This window comes from Apodemus sylvaticus, chromosome 1, assembly GCF_947179515.1.
Source record: "Apodemus sylvaticus chromosome 1, mApoSyl1.1, whole genome shotgun sequence".
NCBI lineage: Eukaryota > Metazoa > Chordata > Mammalia > Rodentia > Muridae > Apodemus > Apodemus sylvaticus.
Window position 1 is genome coordinate 15,726,881 of NC_067472.1, and position 25,708 is coordinate 15,752,588.

General features: G+C 43.0%; 1 protein-coding gene across 1 annotated transcript in view; it reads left to right on the plus strand.

Moving 5' to 3' along the window:
* Armh3 (armadillo like helical domain containing 3) overlaps positions 1-25,708 on the plus strand; it is a 190,040-nt gene that overhangs the window by 66,162 nt on the left and 98,170 nt on the right. Inside the window, exons 17-20 of the mRNA XM_052184763.1 lie at positions 166-231; positions 1,729-1,798; positions 3,112-3,172; positions 14,616-14,704. Of these exons, the coding sequence (XP_052040723.1) occupies positions 166-231; positions 1,729-1,798; positions 3,112-3,172; positions 14,616-14,704 (286 nt within the window). The remainder of the gene's footprint in view (positions 1-165; positions 232-1,728; positions 1,799-3,111; positions 3,173-14,615; positions 14,705-25,708) is intronic.

Genomic DNA, 25,708 nt, shown 5'->3' on the forward strand with positions numbered 1-25,708 from the left:
TGTCCTGGAACTCACTCTGTAGACCAGGCTAGCCTCGAACTCAGAAATCCACCTGCCTCTGCTTCCCAAGTGCTGGGATTACAGGCGTGCGTCACCTCCGCCCGACTCAGTTGAATTTCTTAAATGCAGTTACCATACCTTTCTTGCCTTTTCTATTTTCATTAGGATCAGTATGCCAATGCATTTTTACATGACGACAACATGAATTTTCGAGTAAACTTACATAGAATGGTAGGTGTGACTTTACATTTACTTCTTGTTTTTAATAGACAAGTTTTTGTGTGTTGGACAGTTAGGATGATTCTTTCATAACAAATGTAGCTGGATAATTGTGCCTAAAGGGCTCAGGGCATGATTGCTTTTCAGCATCTCTATCTGCCCTTTAGGATGTTTTTGTTGGTCATTGAGCTGTTTCTTTGCTCCCCTGAAGATAGAAAAATCTACAACCAAATAGCGGTTGTAGTAATACTGCACAGTAGAAGAACATAGATTTCAGAAAGGTGTCATGTGAATGAGGCACCGTGTGAGCGTGGAGGTCAGAGGACAGCCTGCAGGGGTGACCCTCTCTATCACATAGGTCTTGGAAGTTGAAGGCAACAAGTGCCTTAAACTGCCAAGCCGACTTTTTAAGCCCTGTTCCTCCTAGACACTGAGTTCTCTGTAGCCTACTCTGACCTCAACCATGTAGCCAAAGCTGGCCTTGAACTCCTGAGTCTCTTGCTTCCAGCTTCTTCATGCTAGAAGTACAGGTGTCTACCACCATCACGCTCAACTGTATAGTATAGTTTCTATCATACAAAGCTATGGTCTGCTTTGATTTATTCACCTGAGAGGTGAAATGTAGAGAAAATGGAATATGGAAGATGAGGATCAGGCTAGAAGTGTGATAAAAGTATTACAGCATGGCTTAGATTTGACATTTAGCTCCCCCCAACTGCTGACTGGAGACTGCTACTGCCCCTTCCCTCTCTTTATTTATCTTTTACTTTAAAGTTTTTTATCTTATATGTATGGCATGTATGTAAGTGCCTGAGGAAGCCAGAAAAAGTGTATCAGATCTCTAGTTACAGGAAGTTGTGAGCCCTCATGTGAGTGCTCAGGATTGAACCCAGGTCCTTGGAAGAGCAGCCAGTGCTCTTAATTGCTGCGCCATCTCTCTATGACCTGACCTCTTTTATGTGTCTGAGCAGGTGCATATGGTAGTCAGAAGACAGCCTTAGGTGTTGTTCCGAGATGGCCAGAGACTCCTAGGAATCTGCCTAACTCTACCAACCCAGCGTTGGGATTCCACATGAATGGCTTTCTGTGGTTTCCGGGGCTGGACTTCTTCTTGCCTTTTCCTATGGAAGCATCTCTCCAGTCCCTCCTCTTCTTTTTCCTTCATTGTTTCTATTATTATAGAAAAGTACCATTATACCTTTTTGTTAACAGTGCCACATGCACAGCATAGATAAATGAAAGTAACAACATTTGTCCTATTGTAGTGTGTCCTTTGGACTTGCTGTAAATTGAGTTTTGTCACACACACCTTCATTGATAACTGAGAAGCGCTTCCCTGTGCCTGCCCTGCTTGCACCTTCCTGCCCCCACTAGAAAGAGAGAGACAAGGTGGACGTAGAGTGAATCTCTACTGTAGTAGAGGTTTTATTTGTATGAGAAACATGATAAGCCATTGGATTCCAGTTCAAGTGTCTGCTAATTCCCTCTTTTCTGTGTGTGTTTTTAAAGCCTATGAGACACAGGAAGAAGGCTGCTGACAAGAATCTTCCCTGCCGTCCCCTGGTGTGTGCAGTCCTGGGTGAGTGCGCAGTCGGGATGGCATGCTTGTGAAGCCTGGGTGATTTTCACAATGAAGATACTGGTTGATGAGCTTTGTCCTCAGCATTGTTACAGAAGAAGCTTTGTTTCTTGTTATGTTCTGCAGATCACCCCAATGACTAGAGTGCTCAGTACAAGGGTGCTGTTACTAAAAAACAAACAAACAAACAAACAAACAAACAACTTCCCTGGGGCAGGACAAAAATGAATGTCTTACTTGTCACCAAGTTTTCAAATTCTTACCTCTCTTTTATGGTCTGTATTGATGTGTCAAAGGTCAGACGTTTTGTAATTTGAGAATCAAACATGGAAAACTTCCCTCGAGTAAGTTGAGATGGGACTAACAGATCTGGTAGGTCAGGTCTTGTGCCATTCTCGGTGTCCAGAAATCATTTTACTCAGAGGAGTTAGTGGCACTTTCTTTTAGCTTTTTTGAGACAGGGTCTCTCTGTAGCTTTGACTGTCCTGGAACTTGCCCTGAATCCCAGGCTGGCCTCCACTTCTTACCTCAGTTCCTGAGTGTGCCCGGTCTTAGAAACTGTAATGTATACTGTGTATATAATAAGCCTCTATTGACCAAAGTGGCACAGCCCATTTCAGGCAGTATATGTCAGTCAGCCTGATAATGACCTGGGATAGACTGACAGCTTTAGAGCTGAATCTCTGCTTGTGTGAATGCTTGCTTCATTTATCTAGTTTCAGATTTTCCTTGGGAATTTTGTATTTGTCTTATGTGTGGTATGAGAGATGCAAACAATGAAATTTCCCTTCTATCTACATTTTTTCTTTTTAAAATGATTTGTTTGTTTTTATTTCATGTGCTTTGGTGTTTTGTTAGCATGCATGTCTGGGAGATGTTGGCAGATCCTCTAGAACTAGACTTATAGACAGTTGCAAGCTGACATGTGGATGCTGGGAATTGAACCAGGGTCCTAAGTTCTCAGAGCCATCTCTCTAGCCCCTCCCTTGATTCTAAATTTATTGGCAGGTCTTTCTAGATAGGAAAGTAAAATCTAATAGGAGAGTAAAATCTTTATCTTGTTAACCTTCAACAGAGTGAACATTTTTACTGAAACTTAATAGTGCCTGAAGCATTTTGCTTGCTAATTTCCAAGTGACAAGTGTTTAAAATTGGTATAGAAAATAAGTTGTGTTCACGAAGATAGATGTTAGCAGGGGATGTCACTCAGTGTGAGTACCAGGCACAAAATTTGGGAAACTTTTTCCCCCAACTCAAAGGTAAGGAGTAAATTTTATTGTGATTGATATAATTTTTCTCCGCTGTCCTTTTAGACCTGATGGTGGAGTTCATTGTAACACACATGATGAAGGAATTCCCTATGGATCTCTATGTGTAAGTACCATGGTTAGTTTTATTTTATATGTGCAGATTTATTGTAAAGAATCAAGTGATGGAAAATGTATGTTCTGTTTGCTTCAAAAAAAAAAAAAAAAAGAAAGAAAGAAAAAAGAAAAGAAAAAGAAAAAAGAAAAGAAAACCAAAACCCTCTGGATGGTGAGATGGTTCAGTGGTTAAGAGCGCATACCTGCCCAGAGGACCCGAGAGTTCAGTTTCCAGCATGGGGTCACGATGGCCTGTAAGTCTAGTTCCAGGGTGTCTGACACCTCTAGCCTTTGTGGGAACCTACGCTCATGTGTATATACCCACATACATATACATTAGTAAAATTACATCTTTAGGAAAGAAAATCAAGATTCTTTTTTTTCTTTTTTTTTAATTTTTAATTTTTTGTTTTTCGAGACAGGGTTTCTCTGTGTATCCCTGGCTGTCCTGGAGCCTCACTCTGTAGACCAGGCTGGCTTCGAACTCAGAAATCCGCCTGCCTCTGCCTCCCAAGTACTGGGATCAGAGGCGTGTGCCACCATTCCCCACCGAAAATCAAGATTCTTTAAAAAAGGAAGGAAACATTTGTGTATGAAGATGTAACAAGAAATATGTTTGTTGTTTTCTTTTGTAAGGGAGAAAGCCCAAGCCGCAGTTTTGGTTCTGTGTGTCTCTTCATTATCACTTGTAAGCTTCCTGGGTGGAGGTCTAGGGGGCCTTGGAGCTGATCTCTGGAGGCTACTGCATTCTCAAGACATGGGGACTGGCCTGTCATCTCATTTTCTCTGTGCGAGCATCAAAGCAGTCACTAAGGTTTAGAGGGGAGGGAGAGGTCAAGAACTACCTTTAGCTCTGTCCTTAGCCTGTACTGTTGATATCCCACAGCCTTGTTAGGTAGGCTCGTGTAGCCAGTGGCCGTGCTAAGCCCTAAGGAGATGTGGTTATCCACTACAGTTGTTTACGTGAGAACATGAGAGGTTACTGAAAGTCCTATTTTCCTGGGACTCAGGTAGGCCGTTTAATTTCCTGTACTCCCTGCTGATGTCTCATTCTTCCTTTCAACACTCTTGAGCAGCTGTACTGCATCAGTGGCATTCTAGATATGTACACTTCCTGTATTGGTGCACGCCTGCAGTACTAGCACTTGGGGAGTGGAGGCGGGGCGGTCTGAAGTTCAAGGTCATTCTTTGTGAAGTTGAGTTATTGGAGACCTTGTTTACACACACACACACACACACACACACACACACACACACACACACACACACACACAGTCTGACAACAGAACTGATGCCTCTGAGCGTGCCATTGGTGTGTTGCCTTGGCATACTTTATCCCAGTGTCAGGGTGGAGACGTGTCCAGGGCTTTACATAGAGCAGATCACCAGATTTCAGATTGCTTACAGCCTCAATATGTCTTGATTTCCTGGGTCTAGTGTAATAATATTGAATTTTACTTTTGGATTAGTAATTTATACTTTGCCATACTTTTTGGGTTTAGAAGTCTGATGCTTGATTTTAACTCAAAGGCCAATGAAACTACTTTTTATAAAGCGTAGCAGATGAATTTTGGCTTATTTTAGATGGAATCTGTGAACGCCAACCAGTACCTTAGGGATTAAATATATTTTTGGTATAGACTTTCTGATGTCCTTTCCTTCTTTTCATTTCTTGTTCATTGTTTTTAAATTTAATTCTTCCTTCCTTCCTTCCTTCCTTCCTTCCTTCCTTCCTTCCTTCCTTCCTTCCTCTCTCCCTCCCTCCCTCCCTTCCTTCCTCTCTCCCTCCCTCCCTCCCTCCCTCCCTCTCTCCCTCTGTTCCTCTGTTCCTCTCTCCCTCTCTTCCCCCTCCCCCTCCCTCCCTCTCTCCCTCTCTTTCTTTCTCTCTCTCTCTCTCTCTCTCTCTCTCTCTCTCTCTCTCTCTCTCTGACAGGGCTTTACTATGTAGTACTGTCCTCGAACTTACTATGTAGACTACTATGTAGACCAGGCTAGATTTGACATGCAGAGATCCATCTGCTTCTGCCTCCCAAGTGCTGGGATTAAAGGCATGCGCCACCACTGCCTGGCCAGTACTCTTAACCGCTGAGCCATCTCTCCAGCCCCACATTCTAATATTTTTGTTTTTTGTTTTCTGGATTTGGTTTTTTCAAGACAGGGTTTCTCTGTGTAGCCCTGGCTGTCCTAGAACTCGCTCTGTAGACCAGGCTGGCCTCGAACTCAGAAATCCGCCTGCCTCTGCCTCCCAGAGTGCTGGGATTACAGGCGTGCGCTGCCACCGCCCGGCCACATTCTAATTTTAAAATATGCTATTTATAAGTTAGGCATGGTGGTGCATGAATCCAGTTTTCCTCCCTCTGTTTGTTTGTTTTTTATTTTTTAAATGGGTTCCAAGTCAGGATGGTCTTGAACCCCCTATGTAGATAAGAATGGCTTTAATTTTTCATCCTTCTGTTTCTGTCTCTCAAGTGCTAAAATTGCAGGTGTTCTCCATCATGCTAGACCAATGCACTTGTTTTATTTTGTTTTTGCTTTGTGTAACCTACGCTGTCCTGGAACTCCCTCTGTAGACCAGGCTAACCTCAAACTTCAAGCTGCATCTGTCTCTGCCTCCTGAGTGCTAGGATTAAAGGTGTGCACCACTAGATCTAACTCCAATTTTTTTTTCCTGTAAGTGTTGGGCTGTCGCTTTTCTTTCTCTCTTTCTTTCTTTTTCTCTCTTTCTTTCTCTTTCTTTCTTTTCTTTTCTTTTCTTTCTTTTCTTTCTTTTCTTTTCTTTTCCTTTCTATTCTTTTCTTTTCTTTCTTTCTTTCTTTCCAAATGTATTCTCTATTAGTGTAGTTCCAGAACCTGGTTAGTTTAAGATGACTAGTCATAATTTTATATTTTCTGTGGGTAATCTTTGAAAAGTTCAACTGGATATTTTTAACATAAGACTTCTCATGGGTCTATAATTTTTTTAATATTTTTATTTTCTATATTCTTTGTTTACATTCCAAATGATTTCCCCTTTCCTGGATCCCCCCTCCCCATATGTCCCATAAACCTTCTTCTCTCCATCCCTTCTCCAATCACCTCCCTCCTTTTTCTCTGTCCTTATATTCCCTTCCCATGCTAGATCAATCCTTTCCAGGATCAGGACCCTCTCCATACTTCTTCATGGGAGTCATTTGTTATGCAATTTGTGCCTTGGGTATTCAGGGCTTCTGGGCTAATTAATATCCACTTTCAGAGATTACATTCCATGTGCATTTTTTTGTGATTGGGTTACCTCACTTAGGATGATATTTTCCAGATCAAACCATTTGCCTAAAAATTTTGTGAATTAATTGTTTCTAATTGCTGAGTAGTATTCCATTGTGTAAATATACCACATTTTCTGTATCCATTCCTCCTTTGAGGGGCATCTGGGTTCTTTCCAGCTTCTGGCTATTATAAATAAGGCTGCTGTGAACATAATGGAGCATGTGTCTTTATTGCATGCCGGGGAATCCTTTGGGTATATGCCCAGGAGAGGTATAGCAGGGTCCTCTGGAAGTGTCATGTCCAGTTTTCTGAGGAACCTCCAGACTGATTTCCACAGTGGTTGTACCATCTTACAGCCCCACCAGCAGTGGAGGAGTGTTCCTCTTTCTCCACATCCTCGCCAACACCTGCTGTCTCCTGAGTTTTTGACTTTAGCCATTCTGACTGGTGTAAGGTGAAATCTCAGGGTTGTTTTGATCTGCATTTCCCTAATGACTAATGATGTTGAGCATTTCTTAAGGTGCCTCTGGGCCATCCGAATTTCTTCAGGTGAAAATTCTTTGTTAAGATCTGTACCCCATTTTTTAATAGGGTTATTTGGTTTCCTGGGGTCTAACTTCTTGAGTTCTTTGTATATATTGGATATTAGCCCTCTAGGGTCTATAATTTATTATTTTAGACTGTCTCTCATGCATCACAGGCTGGCATTTGTTATGAAACTAAGGATGACCCTGAGTTTCTGATCCTTTTGCTTCCATTTACAGAATGCTGGGATTACATATGCTACCAGGCTTGGTTTTATGTAGTGCTAGGGATGGACCCAGGTCTGTGTGCATGTAGGCAGGTGTTCTACCAACTGAACCTGCCCTGGCAGGAACTTGTATAGCCTAAGTGTGTGATTTGCCTCAGTGGAAAAAAGTGTTAGTTGGGGCTAAAGGCTAGTGACGTTCTGTGGTTGAAGAACTTGTTTTCATTCTCATTTAAGAGTTGCTGGTAAGCCTGTGTAGGTGTGTGTGTGTGTGTGTGTGTACATGTGTAGGTCAGAGGACATGTTGCAGCATTCAGTTCTTTGCACCATGTGGATCCTGGGGCATCAAACTTAGTATCTCAGGCTTGGTGGCAGGCATTTTGACTTGCTGAGCCATTTTGCTGGTACAAGCCTCAGTTCTTCACCTGGATCTCTTTAAACATATGTTTAGTATGTTTATAGGCCGTTAGCTTTCCTCAGAGCAAGTAAGAGAAAGGAGTGTAGAGCCCAAAGTGGAAGATATGCAGTATCTGTTGTAACTGAATACCACATGGATATATTGTGGGAAGGATTATGCAAGGGTACTATTGTTTGATTGTGCCTCTTCTAAATCTTTTGTTGGAAAATTAATCTCCAGGGCACAGTGTGGATCCTAATGAGAGGCCTTTAGATCATGAAGACACCATTCTCACGAGTGGATTAGTGCCAATTAAAAAAGAGCTAGAGGTTGTGACCTCAATCACTTGCACCCTCTTGCTTCCCTCCGGGTTCTCAGCCCTTTGTGCATGTTTGTATGCACAGCTGTGTGCAAGCTTATTGTCCTTGTTTCTCTGCTGTCCACTGGGAATGGTGCATAGAAGAGCCCCCTTCTTAGGTGCTAGCACTTTGACATTGGACTCTACAAGGAACACATTGCCTTATAAATTATTTTATTTGAGACAAAAGATGTGAGTTCTAGGGGGCTAGGGTTGCCAGAAATCATATTGCATACTGGTACCTCCTTTGCATGGCCTAGTCAGTTGTAGAAGCAAGATTCAAATTAATTTCTCCTGATCTTAGATTATACTCTCAGCATTTTTTTGTGATAAGGAACAACGGAGATATATATATAGAGAGAGAGAGAGAGAGAGAGAGAGCGCGCGCCCATGTTGATAGGATCCCAGAATAGGTTCCTTCCATTTGACCTAATCCATGAGAACCCTTGGGAGTTTTCTCTGCGGATGAGTAGGGAAAGGGCATTCATCCCAGGAAGGGGCTCTGCACAAACATTTCAGGGGTGTAGTAGATTCACATGCCGTGTGTTTGGAGAGGAGTGTAAATTCTGCATAGTTAGAGAACAGGGTATGGAGGAAGGGTGAGACTAGAAGGAAAGATTGCCTGAGAAAACATGGACAGTGGATAGTGCTCGATAGGACTGTGTCCTTACAACTGGAGAGGTGAGGATACATCTCTCTATGCAGCCTTTTAACCTGGCTTACGGTGGATGCTCTAGACTTGACACCCCTGACCTTGCGTCCTCGCTGTGTCTTAGGATGTCTTCCCCACTGCTTTGCTTTCTTTGCAGTTTGCCTTTTCTCCACCTGCTTCCTCCTTGAATGTTCTGAGGTTATGGATGGTGAAGATGATGAGAAGAAGGTTAGGCAGAAGTACACCACCCTCATGTGCATTTACTCTCTCCAAGCCTGTATCCGTGGATTATGTTCCAGATTCCCTTCCCCTACCTCCATCTCCTTTTTCAGTTTGGTATTTGGAGCGTCAAGTCCTTTTTAGGTGAGCTTGTCTGCTCCTCGCTGGGAAGCAGGCCAGGCTCTGCTCTCCCTTTTCATTATGTATGGCCCCTTAGCAGCATGCGGCACAGGAGGAGCTGAAAGCAAAATGAATTCTTACCGTTGTAGATAAGTCCATAATCCTCATGGTGAAGTGTGAAGAAGCATGGAGAACAGAAAGACAGCACCGGAGCCAGGGTCCGGGCAGATGTGGGCGCGCCTTGGTTTGTGTGGGTGCTGTAGGCACTGAGTGTGGGAAGGTGCTTGCCTGCTGTGGGCAGGAAGTGGTGGGAAAAAATCCCAAGCTAACCAATCAATCCCCACTCTTGGTCTGCTGGTTTCTTGTTGTCATTCGTATACTTACCACAGCGTTTGAGAGGGAGGAGAGAAGAGTCCAGGAAAATAACCCCTTCAAAGTTACTCTCACATGGAAACTCAAGCCTATCCCATTTCTTTTTTGAGACAGGGTCTAAAAGATACAGGAGAAAGGGAACGTCAGGAGAAAGCAGGGCTGTTTTTCTTAGAATAGGAAACCACTGTGTGCATGAGAGAGCCCACCCCAAGGAGCAGTGAATCTGGAGTCATTCTGCCAGTATGGATTTTTAAGGATGTCACAGTTGTTAAATTTGTTTTTGTTTCTTTTTCTTTTTTAGACAGTCTTGTAATATAACCCAAGCTGGCCTCAAACTGTCCAGCTTCCTGCCTCAGCTTTCTGAGTGCTGGGGATCATAATGTGCTTTACCTCCCTTGGAAAATACCTGCCACTTATTAAAAAATACCATTATATGTGGTAAACAGTGTGAGTCATTGTGGGTACAAGGCTGGCAGAGCACCTGTGGGGTGGCTGGAGACAGCAGGAGAGCCTATGAGCAGTGCTGGAGTGAAGTGTGTACCCTGTAAGTAAGGCACATAGCGCAGGAGCACAGGTAGGCGCTGTCACTCTCCACAGCAGCTAAGGTGTGTTTGCCAGGATCAGCCCCCACGGTGGTCACGGCCGACACTTCCAGCTGTCCTTGTTGGCTGCAACACAGCTTTAGCAGCTGGGACCTGATCACTGTAAGTTTTATGGAGAAGTTGATAGAAGTTTTTATAGGTGGGTAATTTTTAAGATTAATTTTTTAAGATTGAGTCAAATGGGAGTATCATTCAACAGATGGCAACTACACCAAATGAGATCATGCCACCATCTCTAAAAAACAAGGAAATTACTTGGAAACTGGAAGGATTCCAGTATTTGCAGTTTGTATTACTTGGTAGGCAGTTTGAATACAGGTTAGATTTTTTCTTGAGGGTAAAAAAATTATGTAAAATTTCTTGATGTGTATATTTAGGTATTACTTTATATTTTTGTGTGATTGCTAAATATTTTATGTTGGTGTATATGTGTTATGGTGAACTTATGAAAATCAGCCATCAATTTTAAGGAGTTGGTTCTCCTGCCTTGTTGAGGCAGAATGTCTTGTTGTTTCTACTATACTGAGTACTTGAGGCTTACTGGTTCATCAGGTTCTGGGAATTCTGTCTTCACCTCATAGCAGTTTGTTTTTTGTGTGTGTCATTGTATTCAGGGTTTCTTTCCTGGGTCCATGGATGGACTCAGGTTACCAGGCCTGTGTCAGAAGTGCTTTTACTTGCTGAGCCATCTCGCTGGCCTGCTATTTTGTTGTTTTGAGACAGAAGTCTTGCAGGGTAGCTTTGGACAGCTTAATGTTTTCTTCTTAAACATTTTATGTGCATGTGTGTTTTGCCTGCATGTGTACACATGCCCTGCCTAAGAAGGCCAGAAGAGGGCATTGGGCCTCTGGGAACTAGACTTGTAAATGGATGTTAGCTGCCATTGGCTGCTGGGATTTGAACTTGCATCCTCTGGAAGAGCGGCCAGTGCTATTAACTGCTGAACCATCTCTTTAGCCCCACGCCTAGTGTTTTCTATGTAGTCAATGCTGGCCTTGTTTTCTTGTCAATCCTTCTTCAGGCTGGTATTACTGGCATATGCCACCATACCTGGCTTAAATTTAGAATGTCAGTTTACATATTGAGTGAGCAAGCACAGGTCAGTGTGTTTGTCTTTGGTGTGCTGTTAGGTCCTTTACTGCCTGTAGCCTGTCTCTGGCTCTGACCTCTCAGAGGGAGGTTAGCGTTCTTTCTGATTCTTTTCACCTTTGATGGGAGGCCGGTAAGAATAGCTACCCTGAGTGTAGCTTAGTCAGTGACCAGATTGGTCCCTAGAGAGGAGTGTAAGCAGTGTTTCAGGCATCCTTGTAGTATATTAAGGGCACAGAATCTGAGAGTCTCAACTCTATCTCAGGAAGTATCCTCTACTTGAAGCTGCCATTCAATTGAAGTGGTCTTGACTATATTAGAAAGCTTCTGAAAACCAAGAGAGATGGACCAGAGCCACTCCCTGCAAAGCTGTTTGGCCTTGCTTATTTGGTTCCTCCACTTTGACTTTCTCTCCCTTGTTAGAACAGTTATCACAGAATGTTAGAACAGTTTTCATGTTAGGACAGTTTTCACAGAAAGGAACCTTTTAATTTGCTTGAAACTGGTAGGTTATCTGGTACCAATTTGCTTAGAACTTAAATACAGTAAGATTTAAGTACCAGTTCAGCCAGTGTTTGGTGAATGAATAAATACAAAGCCTTGGCCTGAGCTGGGATAGAGGCCTGTACTTATAATCCCAGCTTTAGGGAAGATGAGGGTCAGCCTGGGCTATTGAGCAAACAAACCCTGCCACAACAGTTAGATAACAACAAGGTGTTACTTGTAGCAGCTTGGGGACTTCCTCTCATCTTTTAGGGACCTCAGTTCAGATAAGATCAGATCTTTTCCTGCCTTGTAGAAAAGAATTTCAAGACAAGCCTATATGTAGTAGATTTGGAATTCAATAAAATCCTTTCTTTTCCTTCTTCCCTTCCTTCCTTCCTTCCTTCCTTCCTTCCTTCCTTCCTTCCTTCCTTCCTTCTTCCTTCCTTCCTTCCTTCCTTCCTTCCTTCCTTATTTCCTTCTTTCTTTCCCCCCCCCCCAGTTTTGTCATTGTTATTGTTGGTAGTGGTGGTTTGTTTTGTTTTGAGACAGGATCTCATGTATCCTAGGTTGGTCCAAACTCACTTTGGGGTAATTTCTTGGACCTCTTTGCAAAGGGGAAATAAGCAGAAAAAAAAAAAAAAGAAAAGAAAAGAAAAGAAAAAAGAAAAGGACCTGGCATGGTGGTGTATACCTTTAATCCAGGCATTTGAGAAGCAGAGGCAGGAGGATCTCTGTGAATTTGAAAGTCTACATAATGAGTTCTAGAACATCCAAAGTTACATTGTAAGACCCTGCCTCAGAGAGAAAAAAAAAAAATCAAGAAACAGAAAAACCAGTGCTAACTGTGCTCTGAGAGGTGAGAGCCAGAAAGACCAGCTGGAGCAGCAGCGGCTCCCAAGCTGTGTGTTGTGACGACTGCTTTAAGATTGTGGTTGCCTAAGCCATCAGAAAACACAGACATTTACACAGCAATTCAAACAGTGGCAAAACTGCAGATAGCAAGATAGCAAAAATCATTTTATGATTGGGGGTCACCACATATGAGGAACTGAATCATTTGGAAGGTTGAGAACCACCAAGCTAGAGGAATTAAGTGCCTAATCACACAGCAATACAAACAAACACAATGAAGGGTGTTTGCTTACTCACTATGTAAGCTCAAGTTCATTCCTTGGCATCCTTCTGCCCTACCTACACAGCTGGGATCACTGATGCTTGCTATTGTGTCCGTGTACACAGTGCCCAGGACTGAACCTAGATTGCACTCAGGTTAGGCAAGCTAGGTGTTTCAGCCCCAGACTCTGGAAATAGTTTTTTATAAAATAGATATTAAATCCAAGATTTAAGAGAAAGTATTGGGCAAGAAGGTAAGAAAGACTTGAAAGCCTGAGTGTGGGCATCCCCAGGAGACAGCCTTTGAAACTCAGAGGAGCCAGCTGGACTGTTTGGTGGCTTTTGAAACAATTTTCTTCAAAGGGTTGCTAGAAATCTAAATGAGATGCTCGGTGAATAAGGTCACCTCTGGAGCACATGGATACAGTGCAGAAAGTTAAGAGTCTCCACTGAAACAAAATTAATTTTGAGATCCCCAGAAATATCTGGGGTGGAATGTGGTCCTACCCAAGGTCATACACATTTGGGCCTTAATCCTGGTTCATTGCTGTTTTAGAATTATCTGTGCCAGTAACCTCTTGCTTCTCAGCCGGGGTGAGTGTTCAGTTAGAATCAACCAGGAGTGAGGGATTGTCTTTCCTTTCCATGTCCTCATAATTTTTTTCCTATATTTTTTCCTTGCCTCATTAGCCCTGGCTACATTTCAAGTTCAAGGCTAGTCTGAGACCTTGAAACAAGGCTACATGAGACCTTGTTTCAACAAAACAAAACAGGCCGAGGATATAATTCATTTGGTAGAATAGTTGCCTAGCACACGTGAAGCTCTGGATTTCATCTCCAGTACCCCGCAAAGAAACTACCTGTAATACCAGTGCTTGGAGAGTGGAGCCAGGAAGACCAAGAGTTCAAGGTCATTCTTAGGTATAATATTAACTTGAAGGCAAACTGGTGCTACATGAGATACTGTCTTAAAACTGCAAACAAACCCTTGTGTTGTTGTGATGCGTATCACCGGAGCCTGGTGACTGGACACCTCGGCAGCTGCTGCAGCACTTGCAACTGGTTCCTTGGTTCGTGCAGCTGAGGAACTGGTTCTATATGTGCTCCTTGCACACCTAGGCTGATTTTTTATTTCCATTTTTTATTTATCGATTTCGGTTTGTTTGTTTGTTTTGTTTTGTTTTTTGAGAGAGGGATTTTCTGAGTATCGATGGCTGTCCTGGAACTTACTCTGTAGACCAGGCTGACACAAATCCACCTTCCTCTGCTTCCTGAATACTAGAGCCAAAGGTATCCACTACCACTCAGCTTGTTTATTTAATTTTGAGGCAGAGTCTCACCTAACCCATGTTGGCCTGGACCTTGCTGTACAGGTGCCTTTAGAGGCCAGAAAGTGTCAGGTCCTGGAGTTAGAGTCACAGGTAAGCTTCTCTGTGTAGGTTCTGAGAATCTGTTGAAACCTGGTATCTGCTGAGCCATCTCTTAAAATTCAATTTGATCTAGAGTCTTAATGTGTTTAATTTTTTTTATGTCCAATTCATTTCTCTCTCTCTTAAAAATTTTTTTTAATTAAAAATGTTGTATGTGTATGGGTGTTTTACCTGGATGTGCCCTTGTATAGCACATTTATGCCTGGTATCCAGAGAGGCCAGAAGACATTGGTTTCCCTGGAACTGGAGTTACACACAGTAGTTAGCTGCCATGTGGGTGTTAGGAATTGAACCCAGGTCTTCTGGAAGAGCCATTGATAGCCCCTTCAGTGGTACCTCAGTATAGGCCTCTAAGTGGTTGTAGTCCCATGAGTAGCACAAATTGTGTGTGTGTGGGGGGGGCGGTTGGGATTGGAAAGTCAGTATGTGTGTGTGAAAGAGACTGACAGAGGAAATTTGCTAGGAATCTTTCATTTCTTTTCTTTCTTTTCTTTTTTTTTTTTTTTACCCCAGTCTTCGTGACCCCAGACTTGGCCCCAGCCAAGCTGCCTCCCCACAGGAAGAGCACAGGTGCTCTGTGCTGGGATCTGAAGCTCATCCTGGTCTTCTTCCTTATTGCAGGCGGTGTGTCCAGGTAGTGCATAAACTGCTGTGTTACCAGAAGAAGTGTAGAGTTCGCCTTCATTATACCTGGCGGGAACTCTGGTCAGGTAATGTTCCTTCTTGAGTTTGTCCTCTTCCTCTGTGCTTTTTCTGAATTTCTAGGCTCAGGCTCAGACTGTAGCCCTTTTAACCTTACAGTTCGTTAGAAATATTCTGTTTTCACTTGTATTGTTTATTTTTTACGTTTCGGTCTTGTTTGAATCTAGACTTCAGCAGGCTATGTGGTCCACACCTGCTTTCTTTTTCCTTCACCTGCCCTGTACTCTGTCTGTCTGTCAGCCTTTAGAAACAGTTGATGGTTTCTTGGGTTCTGGGTTTTGATCCCTAGCAGTGAGAAAAAAGGAAAAAGAAAAAAAATATATCATGAAGGGTTATAATTTGTTAGCTAGGCATAATGGCATAAATCTGAAATCCCAGCACTGGAGGGAGAGGCAAGTGGATCTCTGTGAGTTCTAGGCTAGCCTTGGATACATAGTGAATTCCAGGCCATCCAGTGCCATGTAGTGATACCTTGTCTTAAAAAAAAAAAAAAATCAACCAAACAAAAATGTCTTGAATCTCAAATATTCTTCTGGCTTTGTGTTACTGCAAGGAGGAATCAGTGCAAACTTGGATTCTCACCCACTTCCATTTGGTCGCAGCATATGGACTAGGGAAGCTTCTGTGTGTTTCCTCAAGATGAGTAATCTCAGAAGGAATGGCATTAGGCGGTGGGGATGGGGGTGGAGAGAAGGGGGGAACCCTGTTCTTTTGTTACATCTGGCATTATTACTGTTTACAGACTGTGTAGATGGTACCACTCCCCCTGTGCCAGAGACAAAACAGAAAATTACAATGTTTACTTTGTCTTTATATCTATTTGGTAACCCAGTAAAGTCATTGCCACCCCTGCAGGCGGGAGGTGGCTCTTCTCTTAGGGCACAGTTAGTGCTAGCCTGCCGCCCTTTCTTTTGTGGGACTAAATTGGAGGTTTGGGAAAAGCAAAGATTGTCCTCAGAGGCAGTTGCTTGCTGATGTCCTGTGGCTTTGTGACCTGATGGGATAATAGTTTTCTCCAGATGATTACAGTGATGAGTGGCTGCCCTCCGGTGGGATGTTTCTCTATATGCTGAGCAGAAGAGAATGTGTTAGTGTCAGGGGCTTTGTAAGACAGCAGGCCAGGAGCCCAGCCCCTGCCGTGGAATTCATCTCCCTTGTTGTGACACATGCTTTCCTCCCAGCTTAATTTGGCTTTCTAAATTTAGACTTCCATAATGGGAAGTAGAGATCTTTAATTAATGGATTAGGAAGTTTTTCAGCAGTTACTGTGTATGATGGTAAAAGGGAGGGCAGGACCGTCACAGTAATGGCAGCAGCGACAATTTTAGTTGGAGTTTTAGGAGAGAAGAATATAGTCATGAGGATGTGAAATAGAGGGAAGGTTGGAAGAGATATTAAAAGAGAGTGAAATGATGTTTTGTGAGTGTGTGTGTGTGTGTGTGTTTGTGTTTTGTCTGAGACTGGGTCTTGCTTTGTAGCCCTAAACTAAAGGCAGTCTTCCTGTCTCAGCCTCCCAAATGCTGGAATTATAGGCATGTGCCACCCACATATAGATAATAATATAATTATAGAGCTCTGAAAGTCTAGAATGTAAAAGGAAATGAAAACAGTACAGAGGTGTGTACTTGGGGCAGTTGTAGGACAGAACAAATGCCTATGGTTGGAGTCTGTCATGAGATGATGCTGTGGTTGTGTTTAGCAGCTCTGTGGCAGCAGCAGTTGTCTACAGCTTCCCATTCTCATCTAGTTTTATCTTTTCTTTTTTTGGTCATTTTCGCCCTGGCCCCTGCAGACCGGTTAGCTGGCCCCTCCCCGTTCCCTGTCCATGCCCTCGCCTTCCACTGCCTGCGGCTCCCTGCTCTCCACTTTGCCCTGGTGTGTTTTCTCAGGGCTTCTGGCTTCCGACTGTTCTGCTTCCATTTCATATTTCCTGTCACAGTTTTCTTGTCATTTATTCGTTTACTCATTTATTTGTTTTTTTTTCTCTTTTGAGAAAGGGTTTCTCTGTATAGCCATGATTTCTCTGTGTTTTGCTCTGTAGACCAGGCTGGCCTTGATTGAACTCAGAGATCTGTTGTTAATCCTACTGAAAGAGAGTAAAGACCATTACCCAAATTCCTTTACTAGAAGTAAGCAAGCTTTATTCTCTGTCACACAGGCCTGTTTCCTTAGAGTAGGGTTTGAAAGAACAGCATTGAACATAGGAGAAGGTAGGATTTACAGGAAACAGGAATGACTTTACCGTGTAATAAGATGGCTTCTAATCAAGATGGAGGAGGCTCTCACCCCTGCCTCTGCCTCCTAAGTGCTGGAATTGCTCATAGGTGTAACTGTAACTGGAGGACACTAGCATTTTGTCAGATTAGTTAGTAATCTATAAAGAAAAAACCAATTCTTTGTCCTGTGTTGTTGATTGGTTGACTTTATGTCTTTGAGAACTTTCTGTTGTATTCTACTTGGCGGTCACTTGTTTAATGTTCAGCAGTCTGTGGTGTATTAAAGGGAGTTGTGTAGGAGAGCAATTAGTGACTGCTTGTTCTGAAGGCATAGATGTTTGTGTTTTGTGAGGTTACTTTCTCTTCTTTTGTAAAAACCACGTTTACTTATTGATTGATTATGTGTGCATGTTACCCATGTTTGTGAAGATAAAAGAACAACTTACTAGAGTCATTTATCATCTTCCGCCATTTGGAACCAGGGATAAAACTCAAGTTGTCAGGTTTGGTGGCAAGCACCTTTACCTTCGGAGCCCTTCTTTCCTTACAGTGACGGAGTGAGCTCGCCTATAACCTGATTCTGTGTGTTCACACATGGAGAGTGCTGTGAGATGAAGAGCAGCAGGTGTTAAGGAAAGCTGCAGAATACAACGCTCCACCCTGTGCAGTTAGAGCCCATAGTAATGTGTAATATTGCATCCAGAGAGCACAAGTGTGGCTGTGCTCGTCCACCCACGCCTTGGCTGGCACTACCCTCATATGTCGGAGTGCCCATGTTTTCATTCTCTCTTTGCCTCTAGATGGAATTGAGGGAGGTGTGGAAACTCATCATGGCAAATAAACCATTGTAGAGAAATGCTTGCCCATGTATGGGTTGTGAATTATAAATGAATTTTATTTATAAATAAGCACACAAGGCATGTATGGTTAGCTTGAACAGCCTTCGAGCTTATAGGAGATCTTTAGTTAGGGTCCAGACGCCTCTGTATTTGGAATGTGGGTGCTCAGTGTCACTGTATTGCTTGAGTGTTAATTTTTATTTCTGTGATTCCTCTTTGTTTTGGGGGAAAGTTGCCAGAAGTCTCCAAAATTTCTAAGATGAATTTCCAAAGTAGATTGGGAGGGGAAACAGCCAGCTGTATGAGCTAGGGGCTCAGGCCTGCTTTATCCTTCCCTGCAGTCGGCTTCACATGCACCAGGCCTGACCCTCCCGCTCCCTGCTGCACTTGTTTGTACAATGGCTGTTGCCATGGTGTCTGAGTGTGTAGGAGGACATCTGTGCTCCTTTCAGTTGCAGTATGGAAGAAGGAAGTCCTGTATGTCTGCTTTGCCCTTCTTTTTAGGAACCATTGTTTTCCCAAAGATGTGGAAGTTTGGGAATCCTCTTTTTCTTTTTTCTTTTTGGTTTTTCAAGACAGGGTTTCTCTGTATAGCCCTGGCTGTCCTGGAACTCATCTGTAGATCAGGCTGGCCTCGAACTCAGAAATCCGCCTGCCTCTGCCTCCCAAGCGCCGGGATTAAAGGCATGGGCCACCACCGCCCGGCTGGGAATCCTCTTATGATCTTTAAATGCCAGTCTCCGAGCAGAATCTTACTGATGAAAACAGAAAATGAGGTTTGGGGCAGATGGCACAGATTTGTACCTATGAACTCAGAATGAAACCAGTGCTCTGCACACCCAAAAAATGTGTATGTGCATTCCTATGCTACAGGGAGCCCTGAGGGGGTCAGCCATCATCTCACATGGAAAAGAGATGGCTACCCTGACTTTATGTTCCATGTCTTCACAATGAATTCGTTTCTCACAGATATCCTAGTGTCTGGTTAAGCTTTTTTCTTTAACGCATCTTGCTGGTACTATCTATGTGGACTTTTAGCACCATCTTCTCTTTGAACTTTTTTTATTTTTTGGGGAAAGGGTCTTACTGTATCACATGGATGGCCTGGAATATACTCTGTTGACCATGGTGGTCTCAAACTCAGAGATCCACCTACCTTTGTTTCTTGAGTGCTGCAGTGCATGCCTTTAACTCTAGCACTCAGGAAGCAAAGGTAGCATGCACCACCATAGCCAGCTTCTCTCTGAACTTTCTGAGGCTATAAAAAATTTTCCTTATTGTGTCTAATTTCTTGTTTGTCCCTATGGCACTTTGGGCTGTGTGTGTGTGTGTGTGTGTGTGTGTGTGTGTCTATCTATGAATTTAGAGTCTCGTGTAGCTCTTTGTGGGTTCTGGGGTCTGAACCTGGGTCTTCTGGAAGAGCAGCAAGCACTCTTAAGCACTGACCAGTTCTCCAGCCCTGACTACATGGCTTTTAATAGGGACTTAGAAAATATTTGAATGAATAAATAAATTCACAAATGACAGTGTGGACATTTCATTAATAATGAATTAACAGTCACCTAAAACAACACAATGTTGTGTTTCTACCTTAAAACAATAACAACTGTAATAGAACCCTGGAACATGATATTGTGTGTGTGTGTGTGTGTGTGTGTGTTGTAATGCTTCTAACTCGATGCTGCTTGACATCTCTGGACAGGACATCTCTGACTAAGGCATATCTGAATCACTGAGATGCAAAGGAAGCAGAGCACGTTCTCTTCCCTGCTGTGCTTCTTCCACATACAGATAAATGAATTACTTTTAAACAACTAAAAGTGTGCAAACTCTGATGACTTCTAAGCCGTTAACCAAAGAATAGGTGGAGTGTTTAAAGAGAAGCTTGCAGTTGTTGGAATAGGAGCTACTTGAGCAGAGCCTCCTGGAGACAGCTTATTTTACTTCCACAGTAGGCAGAAGGAGCACAGGGAAAGCAGCTTGCATCTAAATATGTGGTTTCCACAGTCTGAAAACACAGTTTAAACGCAGCTTTATTCAGCATTTGTCTATAGATCAAAGTCCTTCCCCCTCAGTGTGCCATGTCTCAGGGTGAGAAGGCAGCCATTATGTAAATCCCTATCTGGGGGAAGGGAGCAGAGATACACAAGGGTTAATTAACTCACAGAGGACTGTGGAGCCAGATTCCAAACAGTCATGGTTGGAACTTAGAGTTCCTGACTTCTGTGCTAAGATGTAGATCACTAGGCAACATTTGCCTCCCTGCAGGAAGGAAGGTCCCAAAGCACCAAACAGTCTGTTAAGCTTCGCTGTGCTAGATAGCATCCCAAGCATGTAGCTTTGCAAAGGGAATTGTACATGGTCTGACCTTTTAGATACCTACTGGGAACCATGAACACCCATAGAGCGTCACAGTTTTCCGGATCCAGCTGGCTCTCTCGTTACTGGTACAACCTGTGCCTTCATGGTTAGGAACAATTTGAGGCTGGTAATTGAGAGCCTGTTGTTGGAAGCTATGTCATTGTGGGTGTTGCAGAGAACTGAATTAATTAATTAATTAAGTAATTAATTAATTAATTTTTGGTTTTTCAAAACAGGGTTTCCCTGGCTGTCCTGGAACTCACTCTGGAGACCAGACTACCCTGGAACTCAGAGATCCACCTGCCTCTGCCTCCTGAGTGCTGGGATTAAAGTCATATATCACCACCGCCCAGCTCAGGACTGAATTTTTTTTTCAAGAGAAAAACTGATTTGTTTGATGTATATCATTATCTGGCAATTCTGCCTGTAGGTTTGGCTTTGGCAGTGTGGTGGCCCTTCCCAATGCGTAGTTACTTATCTGTGAACATTTAGTTGTCTGCTTCTTTTGGTTTAGTTTGTTTTTTAAACTGTAATTTGATGTGATTATAGACTTATAGGAAGTTGCAAAAAATAGTAAAAGTATACCTTTCCCCACCCTCCTCTAAAAATAGTAAAATTACACCTTTCACCCAGTCTCCTCTAAAGGGGGCAGCTCAGACAGTTGTTGACTCCTTTTAGATTTGAAGAAGTTATGCAGGTGGGAAAGAATATAGCATGCTTGTAAAAATTATCTAATTTCAACACTCAAGAAGAGGAGACAGGAGAGACAGAATTCCAGGGTCTCAGAGCCAGGAGGAGACAGGAGGTTTAGAGATTGAAGGTTGAGGGTAAGCTGTTTGATGGTTGAGCAGGTAGCCCTTGCTGCCAAGGAGAGAATTGGCTTTCAAAAGTTGTTCTCTGACCTCCACACTCAGTAACAAATAGGTAAATAAATAAATAAATAAATAAATAAATAAGCAAATGTGGTGAAAGGAAGAATTCGTTTTAAAAGCATCTGAGCAAAGGAAATAAAGGAAACGGGCAAGGGTGAGCTGTTTTAGGCCGTCAAGTCCTGGTGAGGTCAGGAGACTGAGATTCTTAGAAAGATTTATATGGTGGTGGCCATGAAAAGATTTGAATTCCTTTGCATCAAGTTTTATAAGATAGGGGAGATCATATCACTCTTAGCAAGTGAAAGAGAAGAACAAACAAAACCATCTCCCACACTTATTTTTAACATGTTCTCTGATTTAGGGGAGTGTTTCACAGACTATAAAGCTGTGTGTGCATTGAGACTGCTTTAGTCTTCATGTGTAAAAGGCAGACTTGCTTCCATGGATAACCAAGCTCTTAAACTTAGAGTGTTTTTATGCAGTCCTGTCAGACATCACCTCTGATTTTCTGTTACTTAGTTGTGAATAGCCTCTATGGTAGTATAGAAAGCTCATGGCCTGGAAAAGACTACCAGGGAACTGTTTTCCTTGTTAGAGCATTACATTGGCTAAATCTGAAACTTAAACATTTTTGAATCCTCTTTCATTCTCTCAGAAACTTGGCAGAAGCCAAAGATAAGAGAATCAAGGAGAAGGTAGGCATCCCAAATCTTGGGAGGCAGAGGCAGGCCAGCCTGGTCTACATGGTTAATTGCAGGACACCCAGGACTACACAGAGAAAACCCTGTTTTGGAGGGAAGGGAAACTGGAAAAAGATTCTCACAAAAGGTAAAGCTCCAAAAGAGCCAGGAATTATTTTTCTTCTTTCTTTGCAAGAGAAAGTTACTTTCTATGAGAAGAGTTACCTTCCACAGGCCAATCAGTATCTTGTCAGGTTAAGAATGGGGTGCGGAAAGGAGCAGCTGCTTTTGCTGCTATTCCTGAACTAGTTTCCTGGTTTTAAAGTGAGACAGAGGTAAGCTTGATAGGTGTTATTCTTCTACATCTCTTGCCTGGGCAAGACAGACCGGATATTGGTGTTCCTGTAGTCTGAGAGAGATCAAAACTCTTAGTTCTAGCAGGGCGGTGGTGGCGCACGCATGTAATCCCAGCACTATGGGAGGTAGAGGTAGGTGGACTTCTGAGTTCGAGACCAGCCTGGTCTACAGAGTGAGTTGCAGGACAGCCAGGGCTACACAGAGAAACCCTGTCTCAAAAAACCAAATCCAAAAAACAAACAAACAAAAAAACAAAAACAAAAACAAAAAACAAAAAAAACCCCAAACCAAACCACCACCACCACCACCACCACCACCACCACCACCACCACCAAAACCTCTTAGTTCTATGGCAGGTGTAGTATGGACATGGTCTGTTTCATTGACTGCTGTATTTCATAGAGTGAGTTTTGTTATCACTCAGTTGGACATGTTGGGTGGGGAAAGAAGCAGGGACTGCAGGAGGCTCCTGAGCTTAGTGATGGGGGCTGCAGAGGCCGACGTCCCCATGGCTAGGCTCTAGGCGCTCTCTTCCTCTCCCCTCCTCCTCCGCTCTTTTTCTCCCTCTCCTTTTTTTCTTTTTTAAAGGGTTTATATTTTTCTTTATTTATTTTCATATGTATGGGAGTTTTACCTGCTTGTTAAGTCTGTACACCACATGTGTTCATCACTGGTGGCGTCCATCAGATCCTCTGGAGTAGGGTGCTAGGAATGGTGGTTAGCTAAGAATGGTGGTTAGCTAGGAATGGTGGTTAGCTAGGAATGGTGGTTAGCTAGGAATGGTGGTTAGCTAGGAATGGTGGTTAGCTAGGAATGGTGGTTAGCTGCCATGTGGGAATTGAGAAGCCGACTAGTCTCCAGGGGAGTAGCTGGGCAGCTCGGTCTTTGAACTGCTGTGTGCTCGCTCTAGCCTCACTTTAGCTCCCCCCCCCCCCTCTGTGAGACAGGATTTCTCAGAGTAGCCTTGGCTGTCCTATAAATTGCTCTGTAGACCAAGCTGGCTTCAAACTCAGAGGTACCCCTGCCTCTACCTTTTGAGTGCTGGAATAAAAGGTCAACCAGCCACTTTAGTCATTTTTGAGACAGGGTTTTGCTAACCCTGAGCCCATGCTATGCTCCAGTGGTAAGCAGTTGTCTTGTCTGTGCTTCCCCCTGCTAGAATTATAGAGGTACATATAGGCTGAGCCTGGGAACTTTAATTTAAAAACTTCATTTTAAGAAGAGGGTAGGCGGTAATTGGAAGGTTGCATCCTTCCCAAGTAAGCAGGGGATGGGAAATGACCGATACACATTCATAGCTAGGGAAATGCAGAGCTCTGACTTCCATTAAAGAAAGGTTTGTTCTACTGGCCCATGTGTTGTGTTCACCTGGAGACTCAAGCACAAGCAAACACCGTGGAGCCGTTTCATTTTATAGTTGATTCTTTTACTGCTGTGTTGGTGAAGTGCTTAGATACACAGACAAGTGGCTGAATGTGTTTTTATTAAATACTTTTCCCTTTCTTTTGTGTTTTGAGACAAAGTCTCATGTACCTAGCACAGGCTTGAACACACTATGTTCCAGAAAATGATCTTGAGCTCTCGATGCCTTCCTTTACCTCCTGGTTGCTGGGAGTACAGGGCGTGTGTCAGACACCACATTAGATACATTAGGTAGGTAGGTAGGTAGGTAGGTAGGTAGGTAGGTAGGTAGGTAGGTAGATAGATAGATAGAGAATTTTGCACCATTCTTGATTGACAGCGAGCCTGATGATCACTCACTGCCACTGTCCCTGGGTGGTTGGTGAGTTTTCTCCAGGGATGCTGGAATTGGCTGGAGTTTATGGGGCCTCCAGGGTTTTGGTGGCTTTAGCTTGTTATATCAATGCTATTTATGGCTTTTCCTTGGCTTCTTTCTTAAGCAAGTGAGATACTAATATTCCCTGTCTATTGGTCACTGTGAAATTATGCATCTCCCTGTGCTGTGGTTTGGGTTCAGTGGCACCCAAGCCTAGCTCCATACCACACCACACCACAAAATAGGCTCTAAGTCCTGCCTTCCCATTATAGCCTTTGATCTTCATTGTATAGAAAAGCTATGCAGATGGCTCTCTCTGACCTGTTTCTTTAGAGACACCGATTTGTGCTCAATAGGAGTCTGTCTCCTTCCTGTTTTTAATTTTATTTAAATGTCATTCATTTAATTTTTTTTACAATTAAGCCTCCCCTCTGCTTCTCCAAGGCAGAAGGCTGAGCCTTCTCAATGTGTCTTCCTGTGGCTGGCTTGTTCTCCCTGCACCTGGCTTACTCTCTGTGGGGACAGGCTTCGGTCCTGGACAGGTTCCCGAGTCCATTATTCATTCCACTCCTACGCGGCAACACAGTTTGCTGCTCTTCTCTCCCTCCCCCCCCCCCCCACCAAATCCAAAGCAGGATAGAACCAAATCTGGGAAGTCCTCATTGTTCCGAGCACATGCATACTAAGAACAGCTCTTTATTCAGAGCCTTGTTCTCTGTTCTATGATGGAGGATGGAGGTTTTCAGGTGGGTGATACTGAACCTTCTATTTGGCAGTTAGATTGGCTACTGCTCTCTTTGAATATTGACTCTTAAAGAATTACCATAATACTTAGTCTTGGCTTAGCTTTCTAGAGCTTAGACAATGTATGTTCTAGGCAGTGCTGGTGCACTGTTTACCAGTATGATGCACACATACCTCACTGGAAGGGAACAAAGGCTGAAGCTACAAATGAGACAGCTACTTGCCTCCAGCAGTATCAGAAGAGGCAGCAGTTAGTGCCAGGTTCTGGACAAATGCCCAGAAACCAAGATTCCAAGGACTGTTGTAGAAAACAACTTTCTGATGAACAAATAAGTATATTTAAAGCAGCCAGTTACCTTAAGTTTAAGTATATTTATGGGCATATACCTGGTTCTTCTGCACACGTGTTTGTGGAGGATGGAAGACTTTTTTCATTCATTCAGGGTTATAGTGTTTGGAGCCAGGTATCTAGAGCCTTGCTAATAAATGAGAGGCTAGACTAGAAGACACACTCAGGGTCCTTTAAGATTACATCGTGGGGGTTGGAGAGATGGCTCAGTGGTTAAGAGCTGCTCTTATGAAGGTCCTGAGTTCAAATCCCAGCAACCACATAGTGGCTCACAACCATCCGTAATGAGATCTGACACCCTCTTGTGGAGTCAGAAGACATCTACAGTGTGCTTACATATAATAAATAGATAAATAAATAAATAAATAAATAAATAAATAAATAAATAAATAAATCTTAAAAGGAGACCAGCAACACCAAGGGGCCTCAACCCTGGGGCCTCGAACACGCCACCTCCTATTTAAAAAAAAAAAAAAGAGTAGAGTTAGCTTTGATTCCAGCCTTGTTTTTTTTCTTTCTTTTTCTTTTTCTTTTTTTGAAACAGAGTTTCATGTAGCCTAAGCTGGCTTTGAAATTACTGTGTAGGTGAGACCATTCTTGAACTTCCGATCCTTCTGCCTCTGCCTCCAGAGTGCTGGGATACAGGCTTGTAGCACCACGTCGTGAGGAGTTTCTATTCTACGTTGTCTCTATGAGTTTGTCTCCATGACTACTCAAGTAGTTCCTAATAAACTAAATTTAATTCTTAAACCTGTCTTTGGCTTGTTATGACTAGCTTATTTCATTAACATAATTTCCTTCTTTTAAAGATTATTTT